General features: G+C 37.9%; 1 protein-coding gene across 2 annotated transcripts in view; it reads left to right on the plus strand.

Moving 5' to 3' along the window:
* EPRS1 (glutamyl-prolyl-tRNA synthetase 1) overlaps positions 1–18,254 on the plus strand; it is a gene marked incomplete at both ends in the record, with an annotated part of 82,517 nt that overhangs the window by 20,088 nt on the left and 44,175 nt on the right. The window contains 9 exons of one of the 2 annotated variants that reach the window (XM_080699260.1): positions 611–737; positions 1,386–1,578; positions 3,259–3,430; positions 5,955–6,188; positions 7,858–7,942; positions 8,757–8,816; positions 9,109–9,129; positions 15,032–15,142; positions 17,298–17,434. In XM_080699260.1, coding sequence (XP_080555386.1) covers positions 611–737; positions 1,386–1,578; positions 3,259–3,430; positions 5,955–6,188; positions 7,858–7,942; positions 8,757–8,816; positions 9,109–9,129; positions 15,032–15,142; positions 17,298–17,434 — 1,140 coding nt within the window. The remainder of the gene's footprint in view (positions 1–610; positions 738–1,385; positions 1,579–3,258; positions 3,431–5,954; positions 6,189–7,857; positions 7,943–8,756; positions 8,817–9,108; positions 9,130–15,031; positions 15,143–17,297; positions 17,435–18,254) is intronic. The other variant, XM_080699261.1, reaches the window with a different exon arrangement.

Below are 18,254 nucleotides of genomic sequence, written 5' to 3' on the forward strand. Positions count from 1 at the left end.
TTACAAGTGTGCCCGCCACCATGCCTGGCTCTCAGCTCTTTTTTAGTGGGCATTAGATGGGTGAGCAATTCCTAGTTGCATTGGGTATTATTAAAGATGTTTTTGGAAGCAGTTTTCCTCATTTGACCATTCCTCTTGAAGAACAGAAAAATAAGATTAATTTTAAAACTATAATGTTTATAAAAACTATCTTTGTAGTGATTATTTTATAAATGTTATATTGTCTTTTGTCAGGGTCAGATTTTTTAAATTAATTAAATAATTAATTGATTTTTGATGGTACTGAGGTTCCTAGAAACCCTTCTACCTCTGGGCTACACTCCCAGACACCTATTTTTTATATATAATTTTTATTTGGAAACAGGGTCTCTTAAGCCAGCATGGCTGGCTTCGAAACTGCGCGATCCTCCTGTCTCCGCCACCCAAGCACGGGGATTACAAGCGTGCACCACCACGCCCGGCCCAGATTTTCTATTACAGTACTTGTTAGAAAATAAAATGTGACTGGAGTACCATTTTGGAGAACTTTAGTTTAATTCTCTTCTCAAAAAGGTTAAGTATTTAGCTCAAAACTTGTTAATGAGTGTCTTAAAATGTCTCTTTGTTTTAGTTATTTACACATTGGGCATGCAAAGGCTGCTCTTCTGAACCAGCACTACCAGGTTAACTTTAAAGGGAAGCTGATCATGAGATTTGATGACACAAATCCTGAAAAAGAAAAGGAAGATTTTGAGAAGGTAAGTAAAAGTGTAGTGATGGCCTCTTTCTCAGAAAAGTTAATTAAAAGTAGAGGGTGACCGAATAGTTTCATGGTATGAACATAAATTTTATTTCATAGTTGTATGTTACCCCTCATATGTATGTATATTTCATACTTGAGACCTAAGCAAAGAAATTTGCTCCCATATAAAAATTCTAAATTTATTTTTCTCTTCTCCAGTTGTAGAATTTACCTCAATGCCATCTTTTCCTATAAGTACCAATTTCATTGGAGATAGGTTTCCTTTTGTCATAAAATTTTAAGTATATGAATGAAGTGAACACTAAGCTTGGGAAAATGTGAATTTTTTGTAGCCTCATATCTTTCTTCAGAAGCACAGCAATATATTTTAATAGGGGACAAATGGTTATCAGTATGACCACTAATAAACAGCTTTTCCAGAATAAATGGAAAGCTTCATCATGAGATCAGTTTTTTTACCTGGAAATCTGGAAGCTAATATAATGACCATCTTTTTTTTCTCTCCTGGCCTTGCTGCATACAACTACCACAACCATTTTCAGGCTGTTAAAGACGGGTATTTTATTCAGAATCAGTATCCAGGAGTAAAAATGCATAGGAACATGAAAGAGTTACTGATGGTCATTTTGATTTCTTATTGCAGGTTATCTTGGAAGATGTTGCATTGTTACATATCAAACCAGATCAATTTACTTACACTTCAGATCATTTTGAAACTATAATGAAATATGCAGAGAAACTAATTCAAGAAGGGAAGGCTTATGTGGATGATACTCCTGCTGAGCAGATGAAAGCAGAACGTGAGCAGAGGATGGAATCCAAACATAGAAAAAACTGTAAGGCACATTGAGCGTTTTGTATTTCAATTGGTATTCTTGTGTTATGCTTCTTTAGTAGTACATGATTTCTTGCTTATGAAAAATGCTGATTTAAAACACAGATTATGATTGATACATTTATTCATCTTTTAGAAATAATTTTTCTTCCTTTGTCATCCTTATATTTTCATTGCAATAGCACCATGATTGCAAATGAAGTGTCTGTGTCCTTAGTATCTTACCATGTGCAGATTCCTGCATTGAATTTACTTTATTTGCAGGATTTTTTTAACACAACATTTTGTAGTTTTTCAAATTTAATTACTTAGCAGTTCTAAAATGCTTGGTAAGTTGGGCATGGTTGGCTCATGTTTGTAATCCCATTAGTTGGGAGGCTGAGACAGGAGGATTGAAGGTTCATAGCTAGCCTCAGCAACTTGTGAAGCCCTCAGCAGCTTAATGAGACCTTGTTTCAAAATAAAATAGAGCTGAGAGTATAGCTCAGAGGTAGAATGCCCGGGGGTTCAATCCCTAATACCACACACACACACACACACACACACACACACACACACACACACTTGATGATAATGCTTTTAGCACCTAAGTCTTCCTCTCAATTCCTCTCAGGATGTGGTTACATGTGAATATGATATATAAACTTGATATTACCCAGTTTCTTTGAAATATCAAATGACTAAGAAACATACCTTTCTTATTCATGACTTGTCTCCTGAGCTTCTGAATTGGGCTATTTTCATTCTATAAATTCGTTGCCAGAACTTCTATATTTAAATCTTGAGTGTCATGTTTGGAAAATATAGTAAGTTTAAATGGTTACAGTGAGGCTTTCTTTTTCATTTACATTTTCAGAGAGTGTTAAGAATTGGATTTTTAGATCTGATTTGATTCTTCAAGTGCCTGTAAATGTCCTTTATGTCTCAGAAGTTTCTAAGAAGTATTGTTTAACAGTTCTTTCTCATCCTTTTGGAGCAGGCTTTTAATATTCTCATATGGGTAGGACCAGTCACTCGGAATATAGAGGGGTTTTTTTCCCCTGGAATTAAACTCATCTTTCTTATGTCACCGCTTTCTATCATCTCTTATTTTCTCGGATCTGCGAGTTTGCTGCTTCTCACTGGGATGACTGAAGGGACTTCGGGGAGCCCACGGGCTCAGGCTCTCAGCCCGAGCCGTGTTCTTCAGACGGGCACGGGCTGCAGCGCCAACGCCTGTGGGCCCCAAGGGCCAGGCCAAACTGCTCTGTCCCCTGGGCAGGAGGCGGCAAAGGAAGAGAATGTTTCTACTTTAAAGGCACAGTGTTAAATATGGGAGGGAGAGAGGAGAAGGGCTGACCAGTTGTGCCATACTAGGGAAATGGGAAGCATCTGATGAGGAGAACCTTTAGGCCTTTTACTTCTTCTCTTCCCCTTAATTGATACTACATCAGTGGAATGTGTTGATTTTATCTTTTCTAAAACATATTTAGAGTATACTTTTTAAATGTATTGTTGGAATTCTCTCATAAGAAAATGATGCATTTGTTCATGGTGTCAGATATTAGAACTGTTAAAGTGTGATTGAACTATTGAAGTGTGTTTACAATGTGAGATGAAAATTTCTCTCAAATCATTTAAGTAATTTGAATTCCTCTAAGTAATATATTGGATAAGCTCTAATGTAAATATCATTTTATAGCTGTTGAGAAGAATCTACAAATGTGGGAAGAAATGAAAAAAGGGAGCCAATTTGGTCAGTCCTGTTGTTTACGAGCAAAAATTGACATGAGTAGTAATAACGGGTGCATGAGGGACCCAACCCTTTATCGCTGCAAAATTCAACCACACCCAAGAACTGGGAGTAAATACAAGTAAGTGAATCTCTTTCATTATGTGAAGTAGCCTTCTTGCTTTTGCTTTGATCTTCTCAACATGGAGTAGATGCAGTATAGTCATGAAATCTGGATCTTCATTCATCCACAGATTAACAAGCAGGGTGGCCTCCTGTTAAAGCCGTATAGCCTATCAGGTTATTTATTCTCTAAAGGTACTGTTTCCTCTGTAAAGGATACAGCCTTTCAAGGGTGTTTGCTCACTCACTCAGTTAAGGTATAGTAGGTTATTTCTTTGATAACTTCCATCTGCAAAAGTTTTTGAGTCTGCCTAAATTTGCTTTTAATGTTTTGATTAGCTGAGCTGTGGTATGTATCTATAGATGAAAATAATTTTTTTCATTTGATAATCTTTCATTTTGCTGGTGACTCATAAAAGTAATAGTTGAGAACCAGGAATTGGGGTGTACACTTGTAATCCCAATACTTGGGAGGCTGAGATAGGATTACAGGTTCACAGCTAGACTCAGAAAATTAGTGAGATCCTGTTTCAAACTAAAGAATAAAAAAAAAAAAAAAAGGTCTGGGGTTGTAGCTTGGAGGTAGAATGTCCCTGGGTTCAATCACCAGTAACACACACACACACACACACACACACACACACGAAAAATTAACAAATGTGAACAATATAAAAAATAATTGAGTAGTTTTTCTTTTTCTTAATTTTTTTTTACCAGTACTGGGGGTGGAACCTAGGGGCATTCTACGTACGAGCTACAGTCCCAGCCCTATTTTAATATTTTTATTTGGAAGCAGGGTCTCTTAAGCCAGCCAGGCTGGCTTCGAACCAGTGCGATCCTTCTGTTTCCTCCTCCCAAGTGCGGGATTACAAGTGTGCACTGCCACGCCCGGCATTCCAGCCCTATTTTTTTATTCTTTATTGCGAAACAAATTGTGAGTTGCAAAGGACCTCGCTAAGTAGCTGAGGCTGTCCGTGAACCAGGATCCTCCTGACTCAGTCTCCCAAATGCTGGGGTTACAAGGGTGTGCCACCATGCCCGGCTCTCTTTCTTAAGTTTTGATTAGGTTTTTGTGTGTGTGTGAAGATTTTCAAGTTGACAGTTTTTTTACCCACCCTCTGTCCTGGGGATCAAACCTTATGCATGTTAGGCTAGAGCTCTCCCACTGATTTATAAAGATCTCTACCACTTGAGCTATACCCAGTCTCAGATCTTTTGTTTTAAAGGCTCCCCCCAAAAAAAAAGTAAGTTATAGGATATATTTTCATATACTTTGAGGAAGCCTACTACATACAAATGCTAAAATGATAACTTCTTTATTTTTTTTTTTTGCAGTAGTGAGAATCCAGGGGCATTCTTACCCCCAAGCCACACCCTCAGCCCTATTTTTTGTTTGTTTGTTTTTTGTTTTTGTGGTACTGAGGTTCCTGGAAGCCCTTCTACCTTTGGGCTACACTCCCAGACCTATTTTTATATTTTTTTGTTTGGAAACAGGGTCTCTTATGCCAGCGTGGCTGGCTTCGAACCTGCGCGATCCTCCTGTCTCTGCCTCCCAAGCGCAGGGATTACAAGCATGTGCCACCACGCCCGGCTCCCTATTTTTATTTTGGAACAGGGTCACACTAAGTAGATGAGGCTGGTCCTGAATTTGCAATCGTCCTATTTCTCCGCCTTTCAAGTACTGGGATTATAAGCCTATGTCTGTCTTTGATCAGGGCAATTGCTCCTTGTTTCTGTCAGGTTTTGTTTTTGTTTTTGTTTTGGTGCATATGTGTGGGAGGGTAGTACTGGGGATGGAAACAGGAGCATTTTCCCTCCAAGCTACACCCCCAGCCCTATTTTATTCTTATTTATTTATTTATTTATTTATTTAGTGGTGCTGGGGGTGAAACCCAGGGGCTTTCTACCTCCGGGCTACACTCCCAGACCTATATTATATTTTATTTGGAAACAGGGTCTTACTAAGTTGTTGAAAGCCTCACTAAGTAACTGAGGGTGGCTTAGAACTTGCGTGATCCTCCTGTCTCAGCCTCCCAAGTGCAGGGATTACAAGCGTGCACCACCATGCCCGGCTCTTTTATTTTTTATATTTTTATTTTTTTTGCAGTACTGGGGATGGAACCCTCTACCTCCAAGCTAACTCCCAGCCCCATATTTTATTTTTGAAACATGGTCTCACTGAGTTGCGAAGGGCCTAAGTAGCTGAGGCTGTCGGTGAATCATGATCCTCTGGCATCAGCCTCCCAAATGCTGGGATTACAAGCATGTGCCACCATGCCTGGCTCTCTTTTATTTTGAAATAGGGTCTCATGAAATGGTAGAGGGCTTCACTAATTTTCTCGGACTGGCCATGAACCTGCAATCCTCCTGTCTCAGCCGCCCATGTACTGAGATTACAAGCATGTGCCACCATGCCTGGCTAGAACCAGTTAGTTTAAAGGAGACTCTTAATTTACAAAGAATTATGTTTGCTTATTAATGTTTAAGATAAAAAGGGTATAGTGTTTTAAGTTGACTTTAAACCACATTCTCTTCTTTTTTAGTGTTTACCCAACATATGATTTTGCCTGCCCCATAGTTGACAGCATTGAAGGTGTTACGCATGCACTGAGAACAACAGAATATCATGATAGAGATGAGCAGTTTTATTGGATTATTGAAGCTTTAGGCATAAGAAAACCATATATCTGGGAATATAGCCGGCTAAATCTCAACAACACAGTGCTGTCCAAAAGGAAACTCACTTGGTTTGTCAATGAAGGACTTGTAGATGGATGGTATGTGTTATTCATGTTGCCTGTAATTGACAAAGAAGTAAGAGATTACATAAGTGAATTTTAAACTGTTAGACATTGGAAGGCTGATTGGGAGGTGGTGTAATGTGTAGGCCGTATGATTCCTGTTTTGTACCTTCATCTCCCGTGTGTGTGTGTGTGTGTGTGTGTGTGTGTGTGTGTGTGTGTGTGTGTGTGTGTATGTGTGTTCCTAGGGATGGAACCCAGGGACTTTCTACCCCCAGGCTATACTCCCAGACCTATTTTATCTTCTATTTGGAAACAGGGTCTCACTAAGTTCCTGAGAGCCTCACTAAGTAGCTGAGGCTGGCTTCGAACATGGACGATCCTCCTGTCTCAGCCTCCAAATGCTGGGATTACAAGCATGTGCCACCACGCCTGGCTCTCCTTTAATACTGCAACCATAGAGTGCCCACTGTGGACCATATCATGTGGGAATGAAAATCATATGAAGTTGCATCCTTTGCAGAACTCTGCATTTAGCAGAAACGTGGTTATAACTCTCCCGTCCTTCCTATGTCTAGTTACCACTCTCGCTCTCCGTGGCTCTGAGATTTTTCTTTTAGCTGCGTCCCAGAAAGGCAAAATATCCCTGAGTTGAGGTGAGGATATAAATGTCTCTCCCTCAGTGTTGAGGACTCACCTTGTTTGGAAACAGTTGCCCAAAGGATTTAGCACCTAAAAAAGAGTTTGAACATTTCTGTAGCATATTAATAACCATTATGAGATTTTTATAAGAAGATGAGTAGTTTGTTTATTTGAACTGGGAATAGGACCCAGGGCCTAACACATTCTAGGCAAATACTGTACCAGTTAGCTATATCTCCAGCCCTTTTTAATTTTATTTTGAGACAAGGACTCTTTAAGTTGTCTAGGCTAGCCTTGAATTCTCGATCCTTCTGCCTTCTGCCTCGGCCTCCCAAGTGTCTGGTGTTAGAAGTGTGCTCCATCATGCCCATCTGAGCCATGTATCTTTAAATGAAGCCTCTTCACATGGATTATCATGCTTAAGTCTGAGATTTCTTACTTAATTATTATACTTAATTTATATATTAGTTTAGCCCTATTTATAATATTGAAAATTTAGACTGTTCTAAACGTGTGTGTGTGTGTGTGTGTGTGTGTGTGTGTGTGTGTGTGTGTGTGTGTGTGTGTTACTAGAAACGAAACCCTGGGGCATTCTATCTTCGAACTACACCCCCAGCACTATTTTTTCATTCTTTATTTTTGAAACAGGGTCTCACTGAGTTGTAAAGGACCTCACTAAGTAGCTGAGGCTGTCCGCAAACCGAGATCCTCCTGTCTCAGCCTCCCAAATGCTGGAATTACAAGCTTGTACCACCACTCCCAGCTTGTCCTAAACTCAAGTTAGGGCTGAACAAAGGTAGCTGGCATATTTTACCTAGTAAAATATATGACTGTTGACTCTGGCCAGAAGTGCATATATTTTACTGCAGTATTTAATTAGAGGGTAGTTTTCCTCTTCGGTAAACTAGGGCTCATTGATACCAAGATCTCTCGATTTAGTATAACCGGCTTTTAGCCCAATATTTATCAAGCTGAATATAATTATTTATTAAGGATCTTTTATTCTCAGCATGTACACATGTGAATTTTTTTCTTAGTATCTAAAAATTTGCATATTTCTCAGGGATGACCCAAGATTTCCTACAGTTCGTGGTGTACTGAGAAGAGGGATGACAGTTGAAGGACTGAAACAGTTTATTGCTGCTCAGGTGACTTATGGTTTCTTTTTCAGCTTCTCTCTTTGAATTTTTAAATATTTCTATTCGTATTCTTTTGGTCGTAATTATCTGTTTGTGCCTTATGATAGGAGGGCAGCATTTTTTTCTCCCCTGTACCAGGGATTGAACACAGGGGCATTCTACCTTTGGGCTACATCCCCAGCCCTTTTCAATTTATGTTTGTTTTGAAGCAGGGCCTCACTAGGTTGCTGAGAGTCTTGCTACACTGCTGAGGCTGTATTATAGGTGTCTACCACCACACCCAATCAGAGTTTTTTTAAAGGAGTAATTTTAGCACTACTTATAATAGTGAAAATGGAGACTGTCCTAAACTCTTCTAAGTTAAGTTTGAACAAAGGCAGCTGAAGTATTTTTACCTAGTGAAATATATGACTGTTGACTCTGGCCATTCTGTAGACTGAGCTTAACAATAAAACTACTAAAGGTAACAGTCTAGTTTGTATACAATAATTTTTTTGTTTCTGTTTTGTTTTTGTACTGGGGATTGAACTCAGGGACATTCTATGTCTGAAGTAATCCCCCCAGCCCTATTTTTATTTTTTATTTTGAAACAGGGTCTCACTAGGTTGCTGAGAGTCTGGCTATGTGGCTGAGACTGTCTTCAAACCTGCGATCCTCCTGTCTAAGCCTCTCAAGTACTGGGATTACTGGCCTGCAGTAAATACCATTTGCAAGTACTTATTGAGTTTTGTTTCTTTTCCTTTTTTTAAATGCTTGGCTTCAAATAAAAAAAAAATCTACTTAATGTTTCTTGTCTTTGATAATTTTATTATTGTTTTTCAAGGGCTCCTCACGTTCAGTTGTGAACATGGAATGGGACAAAATCTGGGCATTTAACAAAAAGGTACATGTTTAACTCTCAATTCTCTTTTTCATGTCAAACTCTTAAATAAAATACATGTAGAAATCAGTGTGCTTATGATAGAGAAAAGTTTGTGAAGAATATTGTCATTTTGCAGACTTTCAGGAAAATGGAATGTTTTCCTTTTTTAAACATATAAAGGGCATTAAACCTATTAGTTGCCCCAGATAGTAATAATAATTGAATTGAACAAACTTGGATTTAGGGGAAATGGTAGTAGCTTTTTCCTTAAATCTTTTATGAACACTTTGCATTTCATTTTTCTGCTTTCAAGCTGCGAGCTCTCTGTAAGAAGGTATTACTTAATGCTTTTATTTGCCTTATTTAAACATAGCTTTCAGCATATTACATGTTATAACCTGAGATGTTATACAGCTTTGAAGCACAATCACATTTATATAAAAGACTTGTGAATACAAATATGTTGAAAATGCATTATTCCTAGTTTTATATAATGTGTCCTCTGGTCTTAACAGCAAAGGGAAGATTGACCAACTTCAATCTATTACTTCCTTGTGCGCTTGAGAGGACATAGAGTTTTAAAATTACATATTTCATTGAGTTTTTGAAGGTTGTTCACTAGCTACAATTTGTCTTATCAAATCTAGCTTTAAAAAACTTTAACTGAAGCCGGGCGTGGTGGCGCACGCTTGTAATCCCCGCGCTTGGGAGGCAGAGACAGGAGGGTCGCGCAGGTTCGAAGCCAGCCGTGCTCGTGTAAGAGACCCTGTTTCAAAAATATAAAATAGGTCTGGGAGTGTAGCCCGGAGGTAGAAGGGCTTCCGGGAACCCCAGTACCACCAAAAAAAAAAAAAAAAAACCAAAAAAAAAAAACAAAAAACAAAAAAACAAAACTTTTAACTGAAAATTAAATGAGGAATATTGCATATTGATATTGACATTGTTAGTTATTAATTGGAAGCAGATACTTGGACACTATAATAAGGCAAATCATTAAAAATGCCATGTTTTCAAGTATAGTTTCTGTGATTGTGTTCTGTGACTTCTTTGTTGGGATGCTGCTTGATTGCGCTCATGTCTTGTCTCAAGAGTAGTTGCTTGTCTCGCATGTGCTTTGAATTTATTTTGTTTAGTCTTTTGTGTTCAGTTTTTAGATACATAAAGGAATTGTTAATTTTTTTCTGTTGCTGCAGTTACTAATAATAAATGAGTAGAATTTACAGGCAACATTAATTTTTCATCATTAATCCAGTATTTAAAGATTTAACTTTTAAGCCAGATTTTTGCCTTAAAATCCCAGTACTTGGGAGACAGGAGTGCAGGTTTAAGGCCAGTGTAAGCAATTTAGTGAGACCCTGTTTCAGAATAAAAAAGGGCTGGGAGTGTAGCTTGGAAATAGAATATCTGTGGGTTCAATCTTCAATATCTCACACACACACACACACACACACACACGGATTAAATTTTTAAAAAATTATATTTACACGCAGTTGGTTTAACTATATGAAATGTTTCATTTATTTGGGTAATTTCTTCAGCATCTGTTAAAGTGTTCCCCTATCTTCTCTCCCCATTTTCTCTCTGGAGAGAAACCACTTTCAGCTCTTGTGCATAATTATTTGGGTGTTTCTTGCCATATCTCTAAAAGAAGTGTGTGTGTTGTTGTTTTAGTTTTTAGCTTCCCTATGGTTTGTTTTGTTTTCTCATTTGCTTCTTTCAAATGCTTTGCCAACTCCCTGAATGTACTAAATAAATAAAGAATAAAAAATAGGGCTGGGGGTGTATTCAGAGTTAGAATGTCCCTGGGTTCCATCCCCAGTACTGAAAAAAAAAATTAGTTGGGATTCTTTACATGCTCTTTTAGAGAAAGAGCTTTGTTTATAGTATGAATTGTACATGGTAAAGAGAGAAATTGTTCTAGTGGACAGTGAGACTTGGAGTGGTACTACAGTTCTTGTTTTCTTAATTTTTCATCTTGACAGGAAACTAGTACATAATTGTATCACAATGAAACAGTATATGTAGCTTCATAACAAACACATTTACTTGGATACTGGTAGGAGATGTTTCAAAAACTTTCTTTGCTCTGATCTTGCTAATTTTCTTCTTGGTGTTATGTAAGTGTTAAAATTTAAACTTTTCAGCCTGGGCAGAAGAGTCACAATGTTAAGGTGTTTCTTTCAGAGCTATTTTTTGTGTCTCTTGACCTTTGTTTAATTTAAAAACCTGAGTATTTCAGTCGTGAAATAACAGTTTTCCCCAACTCTCATCCCAATCCCCTTGCAGTTATTCCCACCTAATAAATTCACATGTGTAGAAACCTATCTCCCTGCCCTACTTTTTCAGTTTTTTACAATGAAAAAGTAGAATAACCTCAATAAATAAAACCAAAGTGTAGCTGTCATGGTTGACGTGTGTTAAGCAGTCTGAGCATCTACTCTTCAGCCCCATTTCTGACCTTCCCCTGCACTTCGATATCTGCCAGGGTACCTTTTTGAAATCCATAGGACCCTTAGGAGTAATTTGAAAACTTCTCAATCCAGAGTCTTAGAATTATTTAATATTTTTTTGTGTGTGCTAATGTAGAGGATTGTACCCAGGGGCATTCTACCACCTGAACTTTGTTTTGTTTTGTTTTGAAGCAGAGTCTTGCTTGGTTGCTGAAAGGCCCACTGTGTTGCTGAGATTATCCTTGAACCTGTGATCCTCCTGTCTCGGCCTCCCAAGTACTGGGATTACAGTCATTTGCCGTGCCCAGCAATTTTTTTTTTTTTTTTTTTTTTTTTTATGGTGGTGGTACTGAGGGTGGAACCCAGGGGCTTTTTTCTCCGGGCTATACTCCCAGACCTTTTTTATACTTTATTTAGAAACAGGGTCTCACTAAGTAGTTGAGGCTGGCTTTGAACCTGTGCAATCCTCCTGTCTCCACCTCCCAAGTGCTGGGATTACAAGCCTGTGCCACCACTCCTGGCTGGTTTTTTCCTGTTTGAAACAAGGTCTTACTAAGTTCCTGAGAGTCTCACTACATTGTTGAGACTGTACTGCAATCTTCCTCTCAGCGTCTCCCAAGTACTGGGATAACATGTTTGCACCACTAGGCCAGGATAGACTTATATTTTTTAATCTAAAGTTTCCCAGACTTGCCTGATCCTAACTATAGTGGCCTGAGAGCCTGCTAACAGTTCTCTCACATAATCAGTCAGCTGTGGGAAACACTCTTCTACTATTTTTGTCAGCTGGGCTACAGTGAACTGAATTGCTTCTCAGACATGGTTGTCATTTATTTATTTATTTATTTATTTGTTTGTTTATTTATTTTGCAGTACTAGGGATGGAACCCAGGAGCATTCTACCTCCGAGCTACACCTCTAGTCCTATTTTTTTAGTCTTTTTATTTTTTGAAACAGGGTCTCACTGAGTTCCTAAGTAGCTGAGGCTGTCCACAAACCACGATCCTCCAGTCCCCACCTCCCTTCCGAATACTGGGATTACAAGCATGCGGTACCATGCCCTGCTAGTTGTCTTATTTTAGATTTGTTAAAGAAATTTTATTTTACTGGTTTAAATACTAAACTGAGTAGTTACAGATTAAATCTTTGTTCATTCTACCTCAGTAGAAACTGAAAGAAGGAAACAGTAACTAGTAACAATGACCTTTAAGCCTGCAGGAAGGAATTAAAAAGTAAATTTGTAAAGGATGGGTATGAAGAGCTAGGGGGTGGTGATGCAGGCTTGTAATGCCAGCATTTGGGAGGCTGAGACAAGAGGATTGAGGTTTGTGGGCAGCCTTAGCTACTTAGTGAGGCCCTTTGCAACTCAGTGAGACCCTGTTTCAAAATAAAGAATAAAAAATAGGGCTGAGGGTGTAGTTCAGAGGTAAAATACCCCTGGGTTCCATCCCCAGTACTGCAAGGAAAAAAAAAAAAAGGATGGGTATTGATTTAATATTGGTATAAAACATAAACAAACATGGCATATCAGAGGAGTATTTATTTATTTATTTATTTATTTATATGCAGTGCTGGGAATGGAACCCAGGGGCATTCTACCTTCAAGAAACACCCCTGCAGCCTTATTTATTCTTTATTTTGAAACAGCGTCTCACTGAGTTGCAAAGAGCCTCACTAAGTAGCTGGGGCTGTCCTTGAACCACGACCTTCCTGTCTGTCTCCCAAATGCTGGGATTACAAGCAAGCGCCACCACGCCGGGATCTATTTATTCATTGGGGGGGGGGGTACTAGGGATTGAACCCAGGGACATTCTACCTCCAAGTTACACTCAAGCCCTATTTTATTCTTTATTTTGAAACAGGGTCTCGCTATGTTGCAGAGGGCCTCACAAGTTGCTGATGCTGGCTGCAAACATGTGATCCTCCTGTCTCAGCCTCCTAAGTACTGGGATTACAAGTGTGTGCCACCATGCCTGACTAAAAGGGGAGTTTAAATTTTTTTTTTTTTAACTGTGTGAATGGCCTTCTGAGGATGGTTTCTTTTCTAAATTTTTTGAGAAGTTCTACCACATGATTCTTTCAAAATACTATCACAGCTAAAGAAAAAAAGACATTCTAATAGTGATAGCAAAACATGTAAAATAAACACAGCCAAATTTAATTAGTCATGCCAACTATTTTCTGCACCCTTCTAATGGGAAAAGCAATTATTACTTTAACTACTTGATCCTACATTTGCTTTTATCTACACATTTTCCCCCCAGGTTTCTTTTTTCTTTTTTTTTTTTTTTGTGGTTGTGGTACTAGGGATTGAACTCAAGGGCATACCACCTCTGAGCTACGCCCCCCAGCCCTTTTTTTTTTTTTTTTTTTTTTGGTACTGGGATGGAACCCAGGGGCATTCTACCTCCAAGCTACTCCAGCCCTACTTTTTTATTCTTAATTTTGAAACAGGGTCGCACTAAGTAGCTGAGGTTGCCCGTGAACCCAGATCCTCCTTTCTCAGCCTCTCAAATGCTGGGATTATAAGCGTGTGCCACCACACCTGGCTTTTATTTTCTATTTTGAAGAGTCTTGCTGAGTTGCTTAGGTTGAAATCGATTCTATAATCCTTCTGTCTCAGATTCCCAAGTTCTAAGATTACAATTGTGGGCCTCCCCACCCAGCTTCTTCCAAATGCTTTATGTAGTATCTAAATACTACTATTGTGTATATCATCACGGATAATTTTAATTCAAACAGTGAAGTGAGAGAAGTACATAGACTTCTATGTACACAACTATTTTTGACACTACTACTATTTTGGCGGTAGAATAGGTTATAGCGTAATGAACATGATCATTCCTTCAGCTAATCTCCAAATATTTGTTGATTACCTGTATGTGCCAGACTCTTGCTAGATACTAGGTATGCAGTGGTTCCTATGTATGTATACAGGTTGAATATCCTTAATTAAAATGCTTTGGACCACAAGTGTTTCAGATTTTGTACTTTTGGATTAAATATGCAACCTGTACATATATTCTAACCAATAGGATTATCTTGTTTATATTTTTAATCTATAAGGTTGCCTTATTATAGTGACCTAATGTCATTCTGCTTTTGATTGTGATTTGTTGCCCAAAACTGGTTACAGAAAATAGGACTGTGAAACACAAAATTTATATTCCTTTAAAGTGGACTTCTCTGACAATACAAAATTGAATATCACATTTATATGAAGGGATTATTATATAGCCCTTACTGGATTTCTCCTCACTTCAGGTAACCAGATTTAAAGATTATTTTCAGTTTTTGGTTTCTTTTTTTTCTTTTTTTTTTTTTTTTCCAGTACTGGGGATTGAACCCAGGGGCATTTTATTTCTGAGCTACACTCCCAGCCCTATTCTTTATTCTTTGTTTTGAAAGAGGATATCACTAAGTTGTGGAGGTCCTCACTAAGTATCTGAAGCTAGCTATGAACCTGTGATCTTTCTGTCTCAGCCTCCTAAGTCCTAGGATTTCGAGTGTGAGGCACCAGGCCTGACCAAAATGGTTTTTATAAATTTTAATTTGTTTCTTTTCACTTGCCAGTATTTATGCTTAGAAAAGAACTCTAAATCCTTTGTGTCATGTGATTTATCATTGTTTTTCTTTTTTCTACTTGTTAAATATTAAAGTAGTAACATATTAAACCAAAAAATTAGTAAATGCAGTAACAAAGAATGCCAGTTAGTATTTGTTATTTATTTATGATGTTTTACAAGACTTTTCAGTGTTTTAATACAAAGATGGTGTTTATTGTAGGTTATTGACCCAGTGGCTCCACGATACGTTGCATTACTGAAGAAAGAAGTGATCCCAGTGAATATACCTGAGGCCCAGGAGGAGATGAAAGAAGTAGCCAAACACCCAAAGGTCACTCTACAGTTGCACTCGGATTTTTCTCTCTCATAAAAGAAGGAGCAGAATAATAAAAATAGAAATATGGTTTTATGGCAGTAGCACGATTGAAGAAAATTTTCAATTTAATGTTATTTGTCAGGAGTTAGAAGTTGATGCCAATTGAAGCAAATCTTTTTGTGGACTTCTTTTTGAAGAAATTCACTCTACCAATAATGCACAGCACATCACACAAAACTGTTGCATTCAGTCCTTTTTATTCTGTAGAGATGAGTATTAGTGTATAATATTTCTACCTAGAGTCATTTTGAAAGATGATTCACTCTTTAATTCAGTCTTTATATAGAAACTGATATGTATTCTCTGTGTTCTGGATTATTCACTGTACTTTTGTCTTTAAACCAAAGCACCAGGGGTGGGTGGGTGGGTGGGTGGGTGGGTGTGTGTGTGTGTGTGTGTGTGTGTGTGTGTGTGTGTGTATGTCTGTTTGCGTGTCCCCTGCAGAACTGGGCTCCAACCTAGGTTCTTAAACATGGAAGGCAAGTGCTTTACCACTGAGTTATATAGCTATTCCATAGACCTGCTAATAATGAATCACAACAAGGCTTCAGTCTTTTACACTGCTGTGTGCTGTTTTGGAAAGTATCTGAAGTAAAAACCAAATGTGATTTAAATCTTAAATATAGGTAACAAAGAGTCCTCTTTGGTAAAGCAAGATCGTTGTCTTGGGTACTCATAACTACCTTGGATGATAATCTTGAAGCAAAAATAAAGTCCTTATTTTTTAGCTTTGTGACATAGCTATAAAATCTTTGTATACTTAATGTTCTCATAGACTCACTCATAAAGTAATAGTCATCATATTATGAATTACTCATAAAGTAACTCATAGTTATTTATACTCAGGGTAACATGTAAGGTAGTATACATTATGAATAGCTACAAACATTCTAAATTATAGCTATGTATGATTGTCTTTGTGGCTATGACATTAGCACTTTTCTAAATTTAAGATTTGAACACTATTAGGAATGCATGTGTGTTTATGAGAGAGCAATTTACTGTGTTTCAGTTTTGCCTTTATTTTAACATCATTTGATCAATTAGTTTCATCAAGTGGCATCTGAGATATGATGTCACCCACTTTACAGAGAGCATAAATGTGAAGCTTAGAGCTGGGCGTGGTGGCGCACACTTGTAATCTCAGCATTTGGGAGGCTAAGACAGAGGATCACAGTTCTCAGACAGCCTCAGCTACTTAGGCCCTCTTCAACTCAGTGAGACTCTGTTTAAAAATAAAGAATAAAAAATAGGGCTGGGGGTGTAACTCAGGGAGTAAAATGACTCTGGGTTCAGTCCCCAGTACCGCCAAAAAACAAAAACAAATGTGAAGCTTACTCAATGTTTTATAATTTGGATAGTAAGAATAAAAAAAATTTTTTTTCTTTTTGGTGTTGAGGATTGACCCCAGGGGCTTTTGCCTCCAAACTACACCCCCAGCCCTATTTTATTTTGAATCAGGGTCTCATTAAGTTAGTTGCTGAGTTGTGCTGTGTGTGTATGTCCCATTTTATTTTTTATTTTAAATGGTCTCACTAAGTTGTAAAGGGCCTCACAAAGTTGCTGAGGCTATCCTTGAACCTGCAATCCTCCTGTCTCAGCCTCCAAAATGCTGTGATTACAACCATGAGTCATCACGCCCAGCAGAATAAAACTTAAGAGTATTTGTTAAAATGCAGTTGTGATCAGATAGCCTAAATTACTTTACTAAGCACTACTTATTGTTAAGCAACTACTAGTTAATCTCAGGCTGGATGCCTCATTTAACTACATTGACTTTCGGGGTTAGATCCTATGTTGTGGAGCTGGGATTAAAGAAAATTTCTTCTCTGAGGCTACTGTGAGAGTTTTTCCTAACAGATGTGTACTGTTTAAATGCTAAGAACAGAATTAAGAACACATTTATGTTAAAACAAGTAGATGGCAGAAAAGTAAAGCATTTTTTTCTAGTACAGCAATGGACATTTAACAGTATAGTAATACAGAAAACTTTTGTCTAGTTAAAGAATAAAAGAAATGAAGGAATAGATTTGCTTACTGTGTTCAGTAAGCAAATGTTGCTTACTGAATGTTGCTTCAACCAACATTCTCCTTTCCTTTTATCATTCAGAATCCTGATGTTGGTTTGAAGCCGGTGTGGTATAGCCCTAAGGTTTTCATTGAAGGTGCTGATGCAGAGACTTTTTCCGAGGGTGAGATGGTTACATTTATAAATTGGGGCAACATCAACATTACTAAAATACACAAGTAAGTACTTTTTTATTTTTTTATATATATATGGAAGAAAAATATTTTACATTTATTTACTTATTAAATATTCCCTAATTCAAATCTAGTCATGTTGCTGACTAGTAAATCTTCCCAGGTATAGACACTACTAATTCTGGACACATGTTTTAAAAATATAAATTTCAGTTTATTTATAGGTTTATCAGGATGTGTTTTACTTGGGATGTTATAAGTTACTACATCTAGATAAAAAAAGTAGTTCTAGTATTTCAGAGTTTCTTTTTATTGTCTCATATTGTCTAAAGGGAGGATCCTTTGGACAAGGGGGGGGTGTGTATAACTTTCTACTAAAATTTACTTTAAATCAATTGGTATATGTTAATGATGAATTTAACTTTTTAGTTAATGTAGTATGCTGTACTTATTAATTTGATTTTTAAGGCCGGGTGTGGTGGCGTACACTTGTAATCCCCGTGCTTGGGAGGCAGAGACAGGAGGATCGCGCAGGTTCAAAGCCAGCTGCTCTGGCTTAAGAGACCCCGTTTCCAAATAAAAAAGTATAAAAATAGGTCTGGGAGTGTAGCCCGGAGGTAGAAGGGTTTTCAGGAACCCCAGTACCACCAAAAAAAAAAAAAAAAGATTTATTTATGTGCCGGGTATGGTGGCTCAATCCTTTATTTGAGCACTTAAATATTCCAGGCTGAGACAGGAGGATTACAGATTCAAGTCCTACCTCAGTGATTTAGTGAAACACTGTTTCCAAATGAAAAAATAAAATAGGGCTGGGGTTTTAGCTCAGAGGTAGAATCCCCCCCGCCCCCCGCCCCCGGGTACCACA

Source organism: Muscardinus avellanarius, assembly GCF_963383645.1.
Source record: "Muscardinus avellanarius genome assembly, chromosome: 7".
NCBI classification, from domain to species: domain Eukaryota; kingdom Metazoa; phylum Chordata; class Mammalia; order Rodentia; family Gliridae; genus Muscardinus; species Muscardinus avellanarius.